The 19,955-nt window shown below is 37.7% G+C and overlaps 1 protein-coding gene across 1 annotated transcript in view; it reads right to left on the bottom strand.

The window, feature by feature from the left end:
* Window positions 1-19,955, bottom strand: part of GRM7 (glutamate metabotropic receptor 7) — a 1,001,339-nt gene that overhangs the window by 396,167 nt on the left and 585,217 nt on the right. The window contains exons 12-15 of the mRNA XM_027769777.1: window positions 19,190-19,239; window positions 18,619-18,733; window positions 18,166-18,234; window positions 14,327-14,330 (exon numbers count right to left, since the gene is read on the bottom strand). Coding sequence (XP_027625578.1) covers window positions 14,327-14,330; window positions 18,166-18,234; window positions 18,619-18,733; window positions 19,190-19,239 — 238 coding nt within the window. The remainder of the gene's footprint in view (window positions 1-14,326; window positions 14,331-18,165; window positions 18,235-18,618; window positions 18,734-19,189; window positions 19,240-19,955) is intronic.

Here is a 19,955-nt window from a genome sequence, read left to right as displayed (position 1 = left end):
AAAGTGAAAAATTATTGATGAGAACATGCATAGTTAAGCCACTGTGCAGTATATTCTGCATGGGAAATCACATTTTGTATGCTGTGACAATGCTTAGAGAATGAATGCAAATTAATTAATGAAAAGAAAATGTTTCAGAAAAAAAAGCTCATGGAAATATGTGTAATGGGAAAACTACGTATGAATTTCAAGAAGTTTTTCTACAAATATAAATTCATACTTTAATTGTAAAAAAAAATTTTAAAAAGAAAAGAAAGTTGTTTATTAACTGTCAAGAAGTATGGAGTATGAGCAAAAATTTTTTGCTATGTAAAGTAAATGTGGGGAAAATGTAAAAATAAATAAATAAATAAATGGTTAAATAAAAACAAGGAGAAAAATAGAGAGGCAAAGTATTTATGGGACAAAGAAATGGGTTATTATCTGTTCAAGGTAACTTTATAGTATTGTCAACTGAACTGGTGAGAAATGTACACGAGTTGAAATATTCAGTTTGCAGGCTAAATAACGTGACTGAACATATAAAATAAATTGAAATAAAATAAAATAATAAAAGAAAGTGGATGATTATGGAAGATTTACTGCTAAGCAAAGCAAGCCGGACTAAGAAAGAGAGGCACTGTATATGCCCACTCAATATATACCAAATGTCTGTACTCTATGGTAGAAACTGAAAGATCAGAAGATATAAAAGCATGAAAAACAATTGTGGATACCACAGAAAGTGTGGGAGAAGTGTGGGAAATGGAGGGTTAAAGGACTGGAATCAAGGGGAAAAAGAAAGAAGCAAAACATTTCAGGGATATAAAAATGGAAAATTATCTGTTGATGATAGTTCGTATAACAGTATCTTTAACTAGACTAGTATACAGTATATTCATACTGAGAAAATTCATTTTGCATACTGTAATGATATATAGTGATTGAGTGTATAAAAAAATTAATGAAAAGAATAGATGTAGCATAAAGCTAGGAAAATTAAGGGACTACTGTTCCAGGCACTGTCCATCTGATCTTTGCAACAACCAAACTGTAATTCTCATTATCACAGCATATAAACAAATTAGAAGACCCAGGCTCAATAAACTTTCTATAACTTGATCTAAATCTGGTTTGTCTGATTTAGCATATGCTGTCTCATCTAAATCATGTAGCTCTCTGAGGAAGTACCATAAAGCAAAGAAGGAAATGATCATCTCCATTTTCAAATAACAAATGCTTAAATAATAAAAAGACATGAACTACATTTTGAATTGGAAACTATATGTATATATACAAAACTGGAAGAAATTATATATTTTTAATTATCCATTACTCCAATTAAAACTATTATGTTGGTTTCATTTTACCTGTTGCCAGGCCATAATCTTTAAGAATTACTGGAAAAAAAGACTTAAAAAAAAAAAAAGGTCTGTATTTATGTGGTACTTAAAGAAAAGTTTTGATTCATTTTGATAATGTGGGAAGAGAATCATGGATTACTCCAGTTTTATAAATCACTTCCATTTTTTTAACTAGTGGCATAATTGTCAGTTCTAGTTGATGATCTCACTCCTATAACCTGAAGGATAAAATCCAGAAATGCTTTCTTAGTCTTCGTAAGAGAGCCCCTAGTGAAGATTAGCCTACACAGGTGTAAGACCATAAGGCATAATGGTCTTACACTTTGTTTCTCTTACACATGTTCTATTTTCTCTAAATAGACATTATTTCTTAGATTCACTTATGTCTTCTTAGAATACATTTTGGGGGATTTTTGTGTTTTACTTTTTATTTCTTTGTTTTTTGAGGAAATTGGTATTCCTTTTCCCTTAAAAGTCAGGTTTAAGGAATGATTACAACAGGGTGAAGAGTGTAGACTGTCAAGTTTCCAATGACTGTTTAGATGAACTGTCCATAGAGCCCCATGTAGATGGTTGACAAATAGCACAGAAGAGGATTTTACTATTTGGACTCTTTTCAGAAATTTTCAACTGTGTGTACAATTGGTTTCTTCATTCCCTTCTCTCTTATAACCACTATCCCGACTACATTCTTAAAATAAAGTTGAGTTTTGTGGGGTTTTTTTTGTTGTCGTTTTTGTTTGTTTGTTTTTAGAGTGAGATTTTTGCTATAGGGCACATGTGCTAGACAGAGAGACAGAAGGTAAGAAATCACACCACCCCAGCCCGCTAGGGGAGATGGCCACACCACACTCACTTCCCTGTTCTCCTCTCAGGATCTTGACATGCGTGCACACAAGCCCAGCATGAGTTTTTAAGTCGCGGGGTCCAGGACTTAAACCATGGCTTACTATGTGGAAGTCCAGCGACATAACTATTTGTGCAATCTCCTGGTCCATAAGGTTTTTTTGTTTGTTTGTTTGTTTGTTTTATTATTTTTTTAGGCTTCTTTCTTTTTTCTCTCATGAGAGAGAGAGAGAGAGACAGACAGACAGACAGACAGACAAACGTCCAAATAGGGTCTTGTCACACCATGATCCTTCCCCTAACCCTCCAGCCATCCAGGATCACAAGCTCTCAGGGACATTGCCAGTATGTTTAGGATGAACCAAGATATGAACCCTTGGACTTCCCATATGGCTCTTGCATTATGCACCTATGCACTACCACCTGCACCAGTGTGCTATGCCTACTCATATTTCTTGACCAAATGTAGGGAGAATTTCTTGGAGGATCAGATATGATTATTATCTAGGGCCCTTTCCCCACCTCCACTGACATATAGCAGTTCAACTTGGTATTAATAAATGAGAGTAAATGACAGATTAAGAATAAACAATACTTAAGACCAGCAGTTAGTGTAATGGCTATGTTGCTGGACTCCCATGTAGTCGACTGCGGTTCAAGTCCCAAACTCGGTGGCTTAAAGTCATGCCAGGCATGTGCACATGTGTGTCCAAGATCCCAAGATGAAAATGGAGAAGAAGGGATTGCAGCATGACCATCCTCCCTGGGGAGTGATTTCTCGCTTTCTGTGTCTCTGTCTTTCTGGTGAGCACATATGCCCTATAGCAAAAACCTCTCCAAAAAAAAAAAAAAAAGAATACTACTCATATTTCACTACAATCCTAAAAATATTATTTCTAGTATCTTGTCATTGCATTTAAGCAACAGAATTAAAATATAAAAGATATTAATTCTTGTTAGATTTTTTCAGAGTTTAGACTATTTCCATTATTTCAAACAAGACAGCTTTCAAAAAAGAACCCAAGAATACCAACAATCTATTTTTAAGAAAAGTATAGGCAACCAATATCATTGGAAATTTAGCAATGATACACATGCAGAATAAACTGGTTGGAAAAAAAATACTGTCATAAAGGGGAAAAAGAGTAACACATTCTATTCTTGAACCTTATTAAACAAGATGTTAGGGTTCTTATCTAGAATAGATAAGCAAGAAAGGTCCCAGCAGTACTGGAGTAAAGAGATCCACATAATGTAAAAAATGATGGACTAGCCTCAAGGAAATTTTAAGTAGAACAATAGCAGAGATGACCTGTAAGTCCCTGGGAATACGCCTTTATTATATTCCTCTAAGAACCCTGAAGACAATTCACAGCAAGAACAGGAAAATGCACTTACAAGATAATTTTAAGATTCATTAAAATTACTATTAAAAAGTATAATATAACCACATATTATAACTTATCTGATCAGTTCCTATTAAAATTTACTTTGGTTAATTAGAATTTTCAATTACCTATGGCTTTGGTAATAAATTATTCTCGGAAGAGAAGCTCAAATGATCAGACAATAGGGTTACATGGTATATTATACAGAAGTTCTAGTTAGTGACATTTAGGACAAGTGCAACCATCTATCAGATAGCTGTCTCATTCTTCTCTTGCTTTTTGTATTGTGAGGATAATGTTCAAAATGGCAAATCTTAGGCATTTTAAGAACTTTTTATAGTAGAGAAAAATGAAGGGTAATAAGTGGCATACAGCTACAGAAAAATAAAGAGATGCTGGCAATGATGTGGAGAACAGGGCACTCTTTCACACTGTTGGTGAGAATGTATATTAGTACAGTCATTGTGGAAAACAGTAGGCAAAGCCTCAAGAAACTAAACATAGATCTGTCATATGATCCAGTAATCCCTCTACTAGGCATATATCTAAAGGAAAAGAAATCAATATGTTGGAAAGATATGTACAACTCACTGTTCACTGCAGCACTATCCATAATAGCCCAAATAAGGAAGCAACTTAAATGTTCATTAAGAGTTGAATGGATAAAGAAAATGTGGTATACACAAACCCACCCCCACATAGACAACAGAATACTATGAAGCTCCTAAAAAGGATGAATTCTAGTAATCTGAGGTTAAATGGGTTAACATCCTGAAGGATATTAAGTAAAATAAGTCAGTAAGACAAATACTCCATGTTCTTCCTGAGACATAGAAATTTGGGAAAAATAACTTCATTTTCCATCCTGCCAGTATTTGGGGTACACAAATACATAAGCCCAGTTTATTGTTCAATACTTCAAGGCCAAACTTTGAACTGCGGTTGGCCATTTGAGATCCACCTCCCTTAACCACTAGCCTATAACACTGGTTCTATTATTTAAATCTACATTTTTAAGAGAGATTTTTATTATAGGGTGCGTGTGCTTGCCAGAGAGACAGAAAGTGAGAAATCACCCCTCTGTGTGTGGGGAGGAATGGGCACACAGCAATCCCTTCTCCTCCATTCTCCACTTAAAATTTGGGGCATGCATGCACATGCACCCAGCATGAGTACTAAGTCACCAGGTTCAGTACTTGATCCACAGTTGACAATGTGGGAGTTCAGTGATGTCACCTTTACACTATCTGCTCATACCTATTATTTAAATCTGAATTAAGATCTTTCACTGAACAAGTGTAAAGACATTGAAAAGAACTATCCTACTATTTCTAACAACATGGTAGACTGAGGAAATGCACACTTTCTCTTGATTATAATAACTATTTTAAAAACAAAAATTACAGAGCACTTGAAATTTAAAATTCTTTAGATACATAAACAAATTTTCATAAAGGGACTCTAGGTAGCAAACATAAAGAGGAAAATTAAATACAAACCTCTAATGCCACAAAGGTACGAGGCAGAGAAAGAAGGTCAGAGTACCTAGAGACAGGCTATTGCAGAAAAATATTATCTATTATAGTCTTCTTGGGAATGGAAGAGATGTTTTTGAGTCCACAGAAGGTAAGAAGAACCTTGCATAAAACTAGGACTCAGGAAATATAGTTCCCTCTATTATAACACAACAAAAGATTTTGACTCACCAGTAAAAGTATTAATAGGAAAAACATCTCAAGCATCAACTATTCACTGTTTGCAGTCTAAATTCACTCTCTTCATATAGTGTTAGATACTCATAATGAAAATATAATATAAAAACTAATCCTAGGCTGGTAAAACTCTAAGACTCCTGGAAAATTAAATGTTCATCTGATCTTCCACAGAACAAGGTATATAGATCCTAAATATAAACAGCAGTTTCCACCAAAGAAAAGCTTTCCAGCAAAATTATGAACCACATAAATGAGAATGAGAGTCAATGAGAGAGATAACAGACACAGCAATCTCTCATGATTCAGGTAATAAAACTATCTGACAGATGCTATAAAATACTGGGCTTAAAGGATCAAAGACATAAAAGAAAACATAGATAAGAATAACTTAAAAAGTTGAAATACTACAGGGATTAAGAAAGATGGACATATTTTTAAAAGTTGGTTACCTTAAATTACAAATATAGAAATTAAATCTATGGGCATAAGGCAACCTATCAAAAGGGTTAAAGTTGGGGGCCAGCAGGTGGTGTGGTGGTTACAGCTTTGGATTCCTACATGGCCTACTGCAGTTCAAGTCCTGGACCTGGTGGCTTGAAAACCATACCAGGCACTTGTGCCTGCCTGTCCAAAATCCTTACAGGAGAATGGAGAAAGGACTGCTGCACAGCCTTCCCCCCAGGAATTGATTTCTTACCTTCTCTCTCTCTCAGTTTCTTTCTTTATCCAACAAGCACAAGTGCCCTACGGCAAAAACTAAACGAATAAAAAGTGTTAGATTAGATGCAGAAGAAACTATAATCAGTAATCTTGGAGACAGTTTGAGAAATTCACAATATTTCTCAATTCTCTGAGGAGAAAGGATTGCAGCATGACCATGCCAAGACTGGTAAATTGGAGAAAATGAAAGTTATGTTACTAGACATGGAGATGGAGAGGCTATGAAGGACTTTCACAAGAAAATTAGAGAGAAGGGTGGTGAACTAATATTTAGAGACAAAATGGCTAAAGTTTTTCTTCAATATATGAGTAATATCAATTTTGATTTAAAAGGGCACAGTAATGCATATTTTAAAAATTACATGTGTTGGGGGCAGCAGGTGGTGTCATGGTTAAGGGTGCTGGACTGCCACATGGTTGATTGTGGTTTGAGTCTCAGACCTGGTGGCTTGCTTTCTCATTTTCTCCCTCTCTCTCTGTTCCTCTGTGGTCAAATTAAAATAAATGAATAAGTAAATAAAGGTAAATAAAATAATTCTTTTAAAAAATTACATGTGTCATTTTCATAGGGGAATTAAAGACAAGAAACAAAAGAGAGACAAAAATGCCTTTTAAAAAATAAAAAGAAGGAACAGCAAGTTAATTTAAAATGAAAAAAAATAATCCTAAGTAATACGAGACCCTGAAAACAGTTGAAGAGTACTTTTAAATGTGTTGAAAGACAAAAAGTTGTCAAATGTTAGCACAGATTTTATACCTAACTAAACTGTCAATCAAAAGTAAGAGCAGGCCCAGCCTGTCTCACAGTGGTGAAAAGAGCTGGATCCACCATGACTAGCCTGTGGTTAGAATCCCAGCACTGGGGCATGCTTGAAATACTGATAGGAAGTAAAAACGGAGAAGAGTTTGCAGAAAGACCACATCCCACTGCAGGATGCTTTCTCTCATTCCCTCTTTTTGTCTCTCTTTTTCTGGTGGGTGCACATACACCCTCTGGCAATTAAGATTAAAAAACGGTTAGTACAAATGGTTCATATTGTGGTTCAGTGGTAACATAACCGGACCTACATAAAAAAGGTCATAGGTTCATATCCCAAGACATCCATAACTATATGTATGTGTGCATACAGTTCAAGTTGGCTGAAAGTTAGGGTAGATTGTGGTGTGACAACTCTAATGGGGGTATCTTTCTCTGTTTTATTCTGTCACTCTCCCTCTTGTGGAAGAAATAAGAATTTTTATTTATTTTTTATTTATTTATTTATTTTTAAGATTTATGCTACAGGGCACATGCTCTTGTCGGGGGATGTTGGGGGAGAGAGAGAGACAGTGAGAGAGGAAGACTGAAATCATCACCAGGAGGGATGGCATGCCACAATCCCTTCTCTTCCCATTCTCTTCCTGGGGTTTTGGGAATACACGTAAATGCATCTGGCATGATTTTTCATGCTGCCAGGTTCAGGACTCAAACCATGATTGGACATACGGGAATTTAGCACCTTTACTTCACCACCTGCTGGCCCCAATAAATATGTTTCTAAAAAGAAAATAAGGGCACAATGAAGGCAATTTCAGACAAAGATCGACACTCATGTACCCTTATTGAAATGAATGCTAAAAGCGGTATATCAAAAAGAGAGAAGGAGAGGGAGAGAGAGAACCTGTTGAATGAGTAGTATGTAAAAAGAAAGGATGCACAAGGAAATTTTTTTGAGAAGTTTTTTCTATAGGGCGCGTGCTCTCGCCAGAAAGACAGAGAGAGACAGAGAGACAAAAATCAAGAAAGCACCCCCTCAGGGGAATGGCCATGCTGCAATCCCTTCTCCTCCATTCTCCTTTTGGGATCTTGGGCACACACACACCCACACCCGGCATGAGTTTAAGCCACTGGGTCTGGGACTCAAACCTTGGTCGACTACATGGGAGTCCAGTGACATAGCCATTACCCTAACTGCTGGTCCCACACAAGGAAATTTTTATTATGTGCATTAATCTAAGTAAAATAACACTACAGATAGTACAAACTATAATAAGGATACATGTGAAGGGATTTGTAAATACTAGAACTGCAGAAAGGTAGATATAACTAGAGAATGTGGAAGTAGGTAAGCAAGATACCTTCCTTCAAGAAAATCTAGTATTTTCTGATAGGAAAATAAAATACCAACAACTTTTAATTTTAAAGTCAAATGTAGATGCTATAATTTCAGAGTTATCAGGAAAGAAGTAGAAATAAAATATATAGTTGCCTAGAAGAGGGAAGAAAGAAATGAAAAAAAGTTCAATCTTAAAGGAGAGTAAAGAAACAATAAAAGGCAAATAAAATAGTACAACACAGAAATTTAAAAATAGCACACATAAATCCATATATATCAGCAATCACAACAAAGATTTAGTGATGAACTCAACATTAAAAAAATATTTTCGGGACCAGCAGTTAGTGTAATGGTTATGTCACTGAACTCCCATGTAGTCGACTGTGGTTCAAGTCCCAGACCCCGTGGCTTAAACTCACGCTGGGTGCTTGTGCACGTGTTCCCAAGATTCTGAGAGGAGAATGGAGGAGAAGGGATTGTGGTGTGGCCATCCCCTCTGGGGGGTGATTTCTCGCTTTCTGGCTGTCTGTCTCTCTCTGTCTTTCTGGCGAGCACACATGCCCTATAGCAAAAAAAAAAAAAAAAAAGAAAAAAAAATTTCAAATGAATTTTTAGAAATCCAGATAGACAATGCTTACAAAAGACCTATCATAAATTTAATAACAAAAATATTGAGAAATGCATTAAACAAAAACTGAGAAAGCCTACATATGAAAAATAACATAATTTAAAATAAAAATATTTAATAGGAAGGAAGAGGTCATTATAATATATAGGAAAAGTGAAACAAAAATGTATATTACAGTGGGATACTTTAACATACATTTTTCAAAAACATAAAAGGTTAAGTTGGGAGACACAATTAATATGACTTCCCCACCATATATATAAAATCCAACATCTAGCAATAGAATACTTTTTAAACCTGAGAGGCTAATCATCGGCAGAAAAACTGACAAAGGGTATTAAGAGTTGGCTTGCACAAGAGGACATTAAAGTGGAAATAAACAAGGAAACTGCACTAATGATCAAAATAAGGTAATTTTACTCATCAAAATGATAAAAACATAAACATTTAGTAATATCCATGGTTGGTGAAGACAGATAGGGCTTATTAACTGTTGATGTTGACATGTATAGTATTCTCAACTGGATTGGTCTGAGAAGTATTTCATGTTGGGCAAAGTATTTTTACAAGCAAAATGAGAAATAGCAATTGACTGTTTTAAAAAATAATTAGAATAATAATAATAATAATTGGGGAAAACATAGAAAAGATATTGAATGTTGAAGTGGGGAGATTAATGTCTCTGTACTGACTGACATGCATGGCATTCCCTTTTGAAAAAGCAATGTAATACACTGTAAAGTTATAAGTAATCCAATGTAATATAAAGAAGATTATGATGATGATAAAAAAAATAAAAGAAAAAAAAAGATATATTGGGTCGCATTTTTCTATGCAAAAACACATTGTGACTTTCCCGACAACCTAATACAATTAGAGGAAGTTTCTTTTACCCTTGGTGAAATAAATAATTTAAAAGAAAAAAAAACTGTATCTTTTAATGAGATGATAACTAAATTATATGAGAAACTCAACTCAGAAAAATAATAAACTTGGGAACCAGCAGTTAGCGTAATGGCTATGTCGCTGGACTCACACGTAGTCGACCGCGGTTCGTGTCCCGGACCCAGTGGCTTAAAACTCATTCCAGGCGCATGTGCGTGCGTGCCCAAGATCCCGAGAGGAGAATGGAGGAGTGGGGATTGCGGCGTGACCATCCCCCCTGGGGGGTGATTTCTCGCTTTCTGTCTCTATGTCTCTCTCTGTCTGTCTGGCGAGCGCATGCGCCCTACAGTGAAAATCTCTCCAAAAAAAAAAAGAAAAATAATAAACTTGATTAAAAATAACCAAAGTATCAATCAACAATATCAATTAAATTGAAGGTGTTTTTATTGCGTGAGACCCACGAATTCCCCTTTTAGGTGAATTATCATACAGAAGCTCTCGCATGTGTATGTAGAGATATTATCATCTTCGTAAACGGTAAGAGGAAAAGTTGGAGAATGGACTGAAAGCCCTTCCCAAAAGGGCATGGAAGAATAAACTCTGGCATAAACATCAACAATAATTAGAACAAACAAAGTAGAAATAAATGACTCAAGATGCATAATCTTTCTCTAACAAATCATGCTGGAAAAAACATACTATGTCATATGCAACTTCAAATAATAGACACAAATTTTATAACCCTGTGGGATTTTGGTTCATGTTCATGTGTAAAAAGGCAGGGGTGGAGACTCTATGTTATTGGTTACTTTCGGGGAATGATTTTCCAAAGAAAAATAGAGGTCTTGATATTAAAACAAGAGGGGATGCCTGATGTAAAAATTGTTCATTACATACCTTCTTAATTTTATGTGGAGAAAATATGCTTTATAAGATATAGCTGGTGCTTCAGTTTGAGGGCAATAGGGAAAGTTTCAACCAGAAACAAGAAGTTTTGAGGTGGTTGGGTATCCTGTCTACTGTGATTGTGCACAGCTTGCTCCTTCGGTCATCTCATCACAGTGACAAATAACATACATTGTGTCTACCTTGGTCTTATCTTGATCTTGAGGTGATCTATTTTCCTATGACCTCTCGTGATGTGCTGATGTTCCCAAGGGTTAGTGCAAGACGAGTCACAGAATTAAGATGACACAGGAGACATGGCTTTGACCATCCCCCCTGGGGGGTGATTTCTCGCTTTCTGTCTCTATGTCTCTCTCTGTCTGTCTGGCGAGCGCATGCGCCCTACAGTGAAAATCTCTCCAAAAAAAAAAAGAAAAATAATAAACTTGATTAAAAATAACCAAAGTATCAATCAACAATATCAATTAAATTGAAGGTGTTTTTATTGCGTGAGACCCACGAATTCCCCTTTTAGGTGAATTATCATACAGAAGCTCTCGCATGTGTATGTAGAGATATTATCATCTTCGTAAACGGTAAGAGGAAAAGTTGGAGAATGGACTGAAAGCCCTTCCCAAAAGGGCATGGAAGAATAAACTCTGGCATAAACATCAACAATAATTAGAACAAACAAAGTAGAAATAAATGACTCAAGATGCATAATCTTTCTCTAACAAATCATGCTGGAAAAAACATACTATGTCATATGCAACTTCAAATAATAGACACAAATTTTATAACCCTGTGGGATTTTGGTTCATGTTCATGTGTAAAAAGGCAGGGGTGGAGACTCTATGTTATTGGTTACTTTCGGGGAATGATTTTCCAAAGAAAAATAGAGGTCTTGATATTAAAACAAGAGGGGATGCCTGATGTAAAAATTGTTCATTACATACCTTCTTAATTTTATGTGGAGAAAATATGCTTTATAAGATATAGCTGGTGCTTCAGTTTGAGGGCAATAGGGAAAGTTTCAACCAGAAACAAGAAGTTTTGAGGTGGTTGGGTATCCTGTCTACTGTGATTGTGCACAGCTTGCTCCTTCGGTCATCTCATCACAGTGACAAATAACATACATTGTGTCTACCTTGGTCTTATCTTGATCTTGAGGTGATCTATTTTCCTATGACCTCTCGTGATGTGCTGATGTTCCCAAGGGTTAGTGCAAGACGAGTCACAGAATTAAGATGACACAGGAGACATGGCTTTTGTGACTTGCAGAGACTCATTTAAATGTCACAGTAACTCTGTGAGATATATTTTTTCACTATCCCTATCATTAATACAGAGAACTGAAACTGAGAATGAAGTGAACCAGTATTATTCAAGTATCGAGCAGTAGAAATGAAATCAGAACTAACACATCTTGCCTCTCCATGACGCAAAAACGTTCAGCGTTAAGTCTAGGGCTATTACGCATACTCCACACAAAGAAGGTTTAAAAGAAGCACTCATTAATTATTTTTTCAGTACGTTGGATGACTAAAGAGCAGTTGTGATCGATTGGTAACCATGGTTATCGCTAATGTCTGTCAAAGTAGACTAGATACATAAACTAGCACATGTGAGGCAGTGTATGTTGGGATCATATTGAATTTAAAATAATTAGTTGTGAGAAGTATTTCCTCACTGCTTTTTAAAAGTTTTACAACTTACATCAATATTACTTAAAAATTCTGCTGAGATAATGAGCAGGGAATAATTCTTTTCAAGCATAGTGTTTTCACCCCATTTTAATTTCTGACAAGAGATATAGATACGGATGTGTGTGTGCATGCACACACATGAGTACGTTCCTTAATATCTGACAGTGGGGATTTAAAAAACCAGGGTCTATCTTTAATGATGAGAAGATGGGAACCTGCTATGCTGTGTTTAAAAATGTTCAAAATAATTATCGTCATATTTTATTCCTTGCCTCCTACTGGAGTGCTGATAATATGCAGTTTCAACTTTCACTCATCCATGTCCCCATGCACATTAATCATGCTGTGACAAATGACTTTTAAAAATTACTCTTTAAAAAGATATTTCAAATAAAATGGCATGCTATAACTCTCCACTTCCAGCTTTAACCTTTCGGCTCCCAGGCCACTGTGAGGTAAAAAAAGGATGGCAATACAACATGACAGACCAGGCTGATTTCAGACTGGAGTAACCAAGCTGCCAAACATTTTCCTGAGACGCTCCTTACAAGTATACATTGACCAGAGCCTCCTTAACCCTTAAAATCAGCAAAAATACTTCTTAAAAGACCCTGCAATTCTTTTTTTTTTTTAAGAAAGATTTTTGCTATAGTGTGTGTGTGCCTGCTGAGAGACAGAGAGAAAGTGAGAAATCACCCCTCAGTGGGGACGGCCATGCCACAGTACCTTCTCCATTCTCCTCTTGGAATTTTAGGCACACACACACATGAGCCTGGTGTGAATTTCAAGCTGCCAGGTTTGGGACTTGAACTGTGGTCCACCATGGGGGAGCCCAGAGCCTAAACCACTATGCTCCAAGACCCTGCAATTCTATGGTTCTCAGACTCAACTTAAAATTAGACCTCTAGGACTCTGTATAAGTAACATGTACCCCAATTTGTTCTCCTTCCTTAAACAGAAGTTTTTGAAAACCTACATGGGGTCACACATGTAACAGCAGTCACTACCACATAGGCATTAGTCCCTCAATTCATGAACTGCTTCATTTGGGTCTTTTTGGAGCTCTCTCCTTCTCCTTCTCTCAATTCTGTGTTCCATTATTTTCTATATACTTTTATTCCTAAGTTAGCATGCACCTATTTCTGAGGTTGATACTATCCCAAACTCCTGAGTGATCAGGCACTGCTAGAGGAGTTTCCCAACTTCCAGAAACACACCAAGGGGGCCTCAGTGGGTCATTTGAACCACTGGAAAATAGAAAAACACACACAGAGGTGGGAGTCTTAACCAAACTGCTTAGGAAACCTGGAAACAAAATAGTATTGCCAAGTGTAAAGCACAAGAATGAAACCCTGTGCAGGAAATAGAGAAGCAGTAGGGGCCAAGAGAAAACAGGTCTACCATGGAATACAGTTATAAAATGAAGCGAAGAGACCCCTGGGTGATGTTGGGTTCAAGCTTGACTTGGTCTTTCCAGTTTACTGGCATTCAGAACCCAAGATAATACAAATGCACAGGGCAGGGGCAGCTACAATTGAAATTCTGAAAACTAAGTTAAAACAGATTTTTTAAAAATCCTAATATTTTTAAAAAGTATTCATTTCCTTATTTCCTTTCTTTTTTTTTTGTAGAGGTTTTTTGCTATAGGGCACCTGTGCTCGCCAGACAAACAGAGAGAGACAGAAAGCAAGAAATCACCCCCTGGGGGTGATGGCCATGCCGCAATCCCATCTCCTCCATTATCCTCTCAGGACCTTGGGCACGCACACACACGTGCTTGACGTGAGTTTTTTTAAGCTGGGTCCGGGACTCGAACCGCAGTCAACTACATGGGAGTCCAGCAACAAAGCCATTATGCTAACAGCTGGTCCCTCATTTCCTTTCTATAAGTTTGAACTAGCTGACTTAAAAGTTAACTCTCTGCTTGGGTCAGAAAATAGACATAAAACAGAAGAAAATTGTAAAAGAAAATAATAATAAACACATCAATACATAACCAGTAACCTTGGTTAGATTCTGCTATGAAGGAATAATAATCAGCATGTCCAAAGGATATCTGCCTCCCATGTTCACTGCAACCCTGTTTACATAGCCAAGATATGGAATCAACCTACCTGTCTTCAACAAACAGATAAAGAAAATGTGATACACATACACAATAGAACACTACTTGGCTATTTCAAAGAATGAAACTCTGTCATTTGGGACAGTGTGGACAAACGTGAACCCCATTATGTTAAGTAAAATAAGCCAGGCATAGAAACTATTAGGTTTTTGGAAAAGTCGTGATGCATTTTTCTATAATAAAATCATGTTTTTGTTTTAAATGTGAAAACTAAAGAAATCCTAATAGAAATTGAAAGTAGGGAAAAAAAAAAAGAAGAAAACGTTTAAAGTAGAATAGTATCAGAATAGTATTAGAAATACTCGAGAAAGTCATTATGTATTTTTTCTGTGTTTTTCTATGCAGAAACGTATCATGACTTTTCTAATAACACAGTATTATTAGAGGCTTGGAAAGGAGAGGGGAGGGGAAATAAGGAGATACTGACTAATGGATACAAATTACACTTAAGATAAGACGAGTAAGTTCCAGTGGTTTATACCACAATACGGTAACTACAGGTAACACTAACTGGTTGTATTTTCCAAATAGCTAAAAGAGAGAATTTTGAATGCCTCCAACACATAGTACTGATACATATTTGAGATGATAGAGATGTTAATTACCCCCATTTGATAGTTACACATTATATTCATATACTAAAAGATCGCTCTGAATTGCATAAATATATGCAGTTATTACATCTTGATTAAAAATAATTGTAAGGGTCAGTCAGTGGTGTGGTAGTGAAAGAGGCTCAATCCCACATGACCGATGGTGTGGTTTGAGCACAGGACTTAGCAGCTTGAAAACACTTTGAACCTATGTGTGGGCATGACCACAATCCTTAAAGAAGGGAGATATGGAGAAGGGATTGCAGCCTGACCTATCCTGCGGGGCTGTTTCTCACCACCATCCCCATCCCTCTCCTGTGAACATGTGCGCCTTCTGACAAAATCAAAAGTAGTATAAACAATTAAAAAAAAATAAATGGTTAACTAAAACAAATAGTTTTGTAGAATGTTGAAAATTATTTATAACATTTAACTGTTATGGTAATCTCAATTTTTTTTAACTGCATCAGAGAGAGAGAAAATGAGAGGAAAAGTGAGAGAAAGTGAGAAATCACTCTCCAAGGGGGATGGCCATGTTGCAATCCATTCTCGTCTCAGGATTTGGAGCATGCATGCATACATGCCTGGTATTATTATTTATTTATTTTTGGGGTGGAGAGAGATTTTTGCTATAGGGCGCGTGCGCTCGCCAGACAGACAGAGACAGACAGAGAGACAGAAAGCGAGAAATCACCCCCCAGGGGGGATGGTCACGCCGCAATCCCTTCTCCTCCATTCTCCTCTCGGGATCTTGGGCACGCATGCACATGCGCCCAGCGTGAGTTTTAAGCCACCGGGTCCGGGACACAAACCGTGGTCGACTACGGGGGAGTCCAGCGACATAGCCATTACGCCAACTGCTGGTTCCCACGCCTGGCATTATTTTTAAACCGCCAGGTGCAAGACTCAAACTGCAGTTGGCCAGTGCCTTAACCACCATGCTGCCTGCTTGCCCCTATTTTAATGAGGTTTTACTAATTATAAATGTTCCCCCTAACCCCTGAAAAATCTAAATAAGTGAAGATCTTCTCAAATGTATATTTGGGGGTTTATTTCTAATTATTTGCTAATATCACTTTGTTCCCTGACAAAACAGACTTGTAAATAAAACCTATTTAAGTTTATTGAAAGACGTAGACTTAGTTGTTAACCTATTCTCTGCATACACAAGCATGCATGCGCATACACAGATATACACACGCCTGTACAAATACAGAGGCATCTTCATGCTTGCCAATGTTACGAATGTAAAAACGAGTTTTCCTTAACAGCAGAGAAGAATGTTAATCATGGCTAAACAGCTCTCTATCAACAGCCAGACTCGCTGGTAATTCATGTCTGCCGAAAAGCTCAGTAACTGCTAAAGCCCTCCCTGGCCTGGCTGACTAATTCACTTCTCAGTGATTAGAAGAAATCTCAAGGAGTCTCCATTTGAAACTCAGCGCTGAACAAGAAAAAAGTCAATAATGGGAAAATAACAAGAATGGCAGGTAAGTGCCTTGTTTATCATGAAGTTTATGCTTTGTTCAATACGGGTCCACAAACACGTCATGCTATCATATGCCATGTGCTATACTCACTCTAATAAAAAGCCAAGTTACGGTACCTGGGTTATGGGGACCTGCAGATGGTGTCATGGTTATGTTACTGGACTCCCACGTAGTCAACAGAGGTTTGAGTCTCAGACCTGGTGGCTGAAACTCACTCTGGGCACGTGTGCGTGCACACCCAAGATCCCAAGAGGAGAATGGAAGAGAAGAGATGGTCATCTTCCCTGTGGGTGATTTCTCGCTTTCTGTCTCTGTCTCTCTCTCTCTCTGTCTCTTCAGTGAGTGCACACACCTTATAGCAAAAATCTCTCTCTAAAAACAAAAACAAAGAACCTAGGTTACAAGAGAACATCAAAGCAGAAAATCGTATTCCCTTGAGAAAGACATCAAAGGGCATAAAGAATAGATTTTGGGGGACGTCTCATAAAAGGGGACCCTTTGATTTAAAACTTTAACATTATACACACACACACTGTATACTGGTAAATGCAATTACTTCAAGAAATATATAGTCCCAAGGAAATTTTCTAAGTTAAGCTTATAACAGACATGCGCAATATAGGATGGTAACAAGTAGAGTCACAAATAAAAAGGTCTTAAAGGGACAGTCATCTTTAAAATAATCTGTATTGCATAGAGAAGTTTATCACAAAAATAATTAGGGAGGTCATTAATTCCACAAGAAGTTAAAAATTGTTATTTGTACAGTTTAATAATATGATAAATTTTGGAAGCACTGGGATGAAGTTACATTGGTTTCTTTACTGTGAGACATCTCGGAGCCTTTATTATATAAAAATATATTGTGACTCTTCTAGAAAAATGATAAAATAACTTTTCCAACTTTTTGTTTGGGCCAGGGGATTCTTTTTTTCTTTAGAGACTTTTGCTCTAGGGCGTGTACACTTGTTGCAGAGACAGAGAGACAGGAAGCAAGAAATCACTGCCCAGGGGGATGGCCACACCGTAATCCCATCCCTTCCTCTCAGGATTTGGGGCATGCATTCACACGTGCTCAGTGTGAGTTTTTAGCCACTGAATCTGGGACTTGAACTGCCATCAACTACGTGGGAGCCCAGCGACATAACCATTATGCCATCTGCTGGTCCTCAGGGGATTCTTAGGGCATCTCAACATGAGTGGTCCATGAAAAACTGGTTTACATTATTAAATTCCTTCAACTTTTATGAATCTTACTAACTGAATGGCTCTGGGTGATGATCTTCTGGGACTCAATCCATGTACTGCTCTGTGCTGGCCCTAATAATCAGATTTCTGGTAAGGAAGATGAAGCTGCCCTTCTTGGCCTTATCCTAACTTAGACTCCATAATTATAATCACCTACATGTTATAAGTTTCTCCATTTTATTTCTGGGAATTTTTATAGATTTGCTCCTTCCCTCTGGGTCTTCATGGAGCATCCCTAAATACCCAGTCTTAATTTCCAATCCTGAGAAGGGTTATTGGCTATGTGTAATCTTAAAATGGCTTGGAGGAGAAGTAGACCCGGGAAGGAGAAGGCAGACAGTAGAAGGGAGCACATTGTGTTGATCTATGATCAAGGTCATCATTCCGAATGTCTACAGTGGCCAGGCAAGTGACTCGAGTCTAGCTCTTCAGTCTGAGCATAAACTTTTTGGGTTGCAACCAGTACTTCACAGTCACAAGTAATTGCTTCTTATTACCTGTTGTCTTCTTTGTTGATCTTTCCATTTCCTGCTTTAGATAAAGACATGAACACAGAGAAATATTCTCTTTAGGAAAATAAAAGGGGGGGTACAAATGCTATCAGTTTGAATATCAGAGAACCCATAAAGGACAGGGGGACTGGAGCCGGTTGGCAGAGTAGCTGGAATGCAGCAAGCTCTGCATGGTCCAAGCCCTGGGTTCATGTTCTGGGATCTCTCTCATTCAGGCTGGCTGAGACTGGGGATGGATCAGAGCATCAAGACCCTGATAGGGGTGATCCTTTCTAAAAGATACACTTTAGAAAGAAGAGCAATGATGGACAGGGACAGGGGTGAGCTGGGTGATGCATGCTCTGACCAAAAAGGCCGTTCCCTCCTGCAGAAAGAAACAGCTCTGTCACCAGCCAGAGAGACAGGGCAGTAAGGCATTCTGATTTCATTTTAAAATACCCCAGCCACTCAGATTGCAGGGCAAATCTCTGGCTTTTAAATATGGTCTTAATATTTTTGTAACAACCTGGGGAAGTCTGCAGGGACTGCAAGTTTGAGAATTCAGGTGCGTCCACTGAAGGGGAAAGAGAAGAAATGAGAGTTACAGTGTCAGAAAGGCAGAATATGATCGGGGGAGTTGTATTTTTGGAATTGTTTGTAGTAAACTGGAAAGAATTGAGAGAGTAGTACCACGAAGCTTCATAAATTGCATCTCCTTGTATACCCTTTTAGGACAAGAGAAAAAAAATCCTTGTTACTTCTGTTTGCTTGTGGATGGCATGAATCACAGCTTTGATAGGGTGCAAGAATATGAAGATGTTATTTTCTAAGATGATAGAGAGGGTTGGGTCAGTTTATAAGTTGGTATTTCCCCTCTAAGAATAAAGCCACCGAGTAAATGTTAGAAGAAAAGAGCCTGAAGGTGGAGCAAGTGCAGCGTGAGGTCCCTGGTACGCTGGTGTCTTTGGGACAGAGGATGTCTTCCATCTACTCTGAAATCCAAAGGCAACTGGAGGTTTCAAAACCTCACCTTTCTCTGCTGGAAATATGAAACCTGCTTGCATTAAGGCATCCTTTCCACTGGAACAAGAGGTCAACATCGTGAGCTTTACAGAAAGACCTTCCTGGGTTTAAGTCCCAGCTTTATCCTTTACTGGCTGGGACCTCTGGATAAAGCATATCAATTTCAGGGTCCCAGCCTCCTCATGACAAACAGGAAGACATAGGCCCTTGTGGCTGAGTTGATAGAAGAATAAAGCAGGTTGGGACCAGCAGTTGGCATAATGGCTATGTCACTGGACTCCCATGTAGTTGACCATGGTTCAAGTCCCAGACCTGGTGGCTTAAACTCATGCCAGGCATGTGTGTATGCATGCATGCCCAAGATCCAGAGAGAAGAATGGAAGAGAAGGGATTGCGGCATGGCTGTCCCCCTGCGGGGTTATTTCTTGCTTTCTGTCTCTCTGTCTCTCTCTTTCTGGCAAGTGCACGTACCCTACTGCAAAAAACCTCTAAAAAAAAAAATAAATAAATAAAATAAATTTGGTCTTATGTCTTCAGTGATTCTTATCTCCCATCAATCTCAGATTATCTCTCAAATTTTATCATTTCTCATATATTGTCTTGTATGCTTCATAACAGGGAATTTGCATATGATGTTAACTGTATAAAGCTGTTCACATGGCTGGTTATTATCTGATTGAACTACCAGAGCACCATCAGAGAAGACTCTAACCTAAAGCAACCTCAGTATTTGCTGGTTTGAGAGCATTATCAAATTCTATGACAAGAGGAAA

Source organism: Tupaia chinensis, unplaced genomic scaffold (assembly GCF_000334495.1).
Source record: "Tupaia chinensis unplaced genomic scaffold, TupChi_1.0 Scaffold000089_1, whole genome shotgun sequence".
NCBI lineage: Eukaryota > Metazoa > Chordata > Mammalia > Scandentia > Tupaiidae > Tupaia > Tupaia belangeri.
Note: the sequence above shows the minus strand (reverse complement) of the source record. Positions and strands in the feature narration are given on the sequence as shown.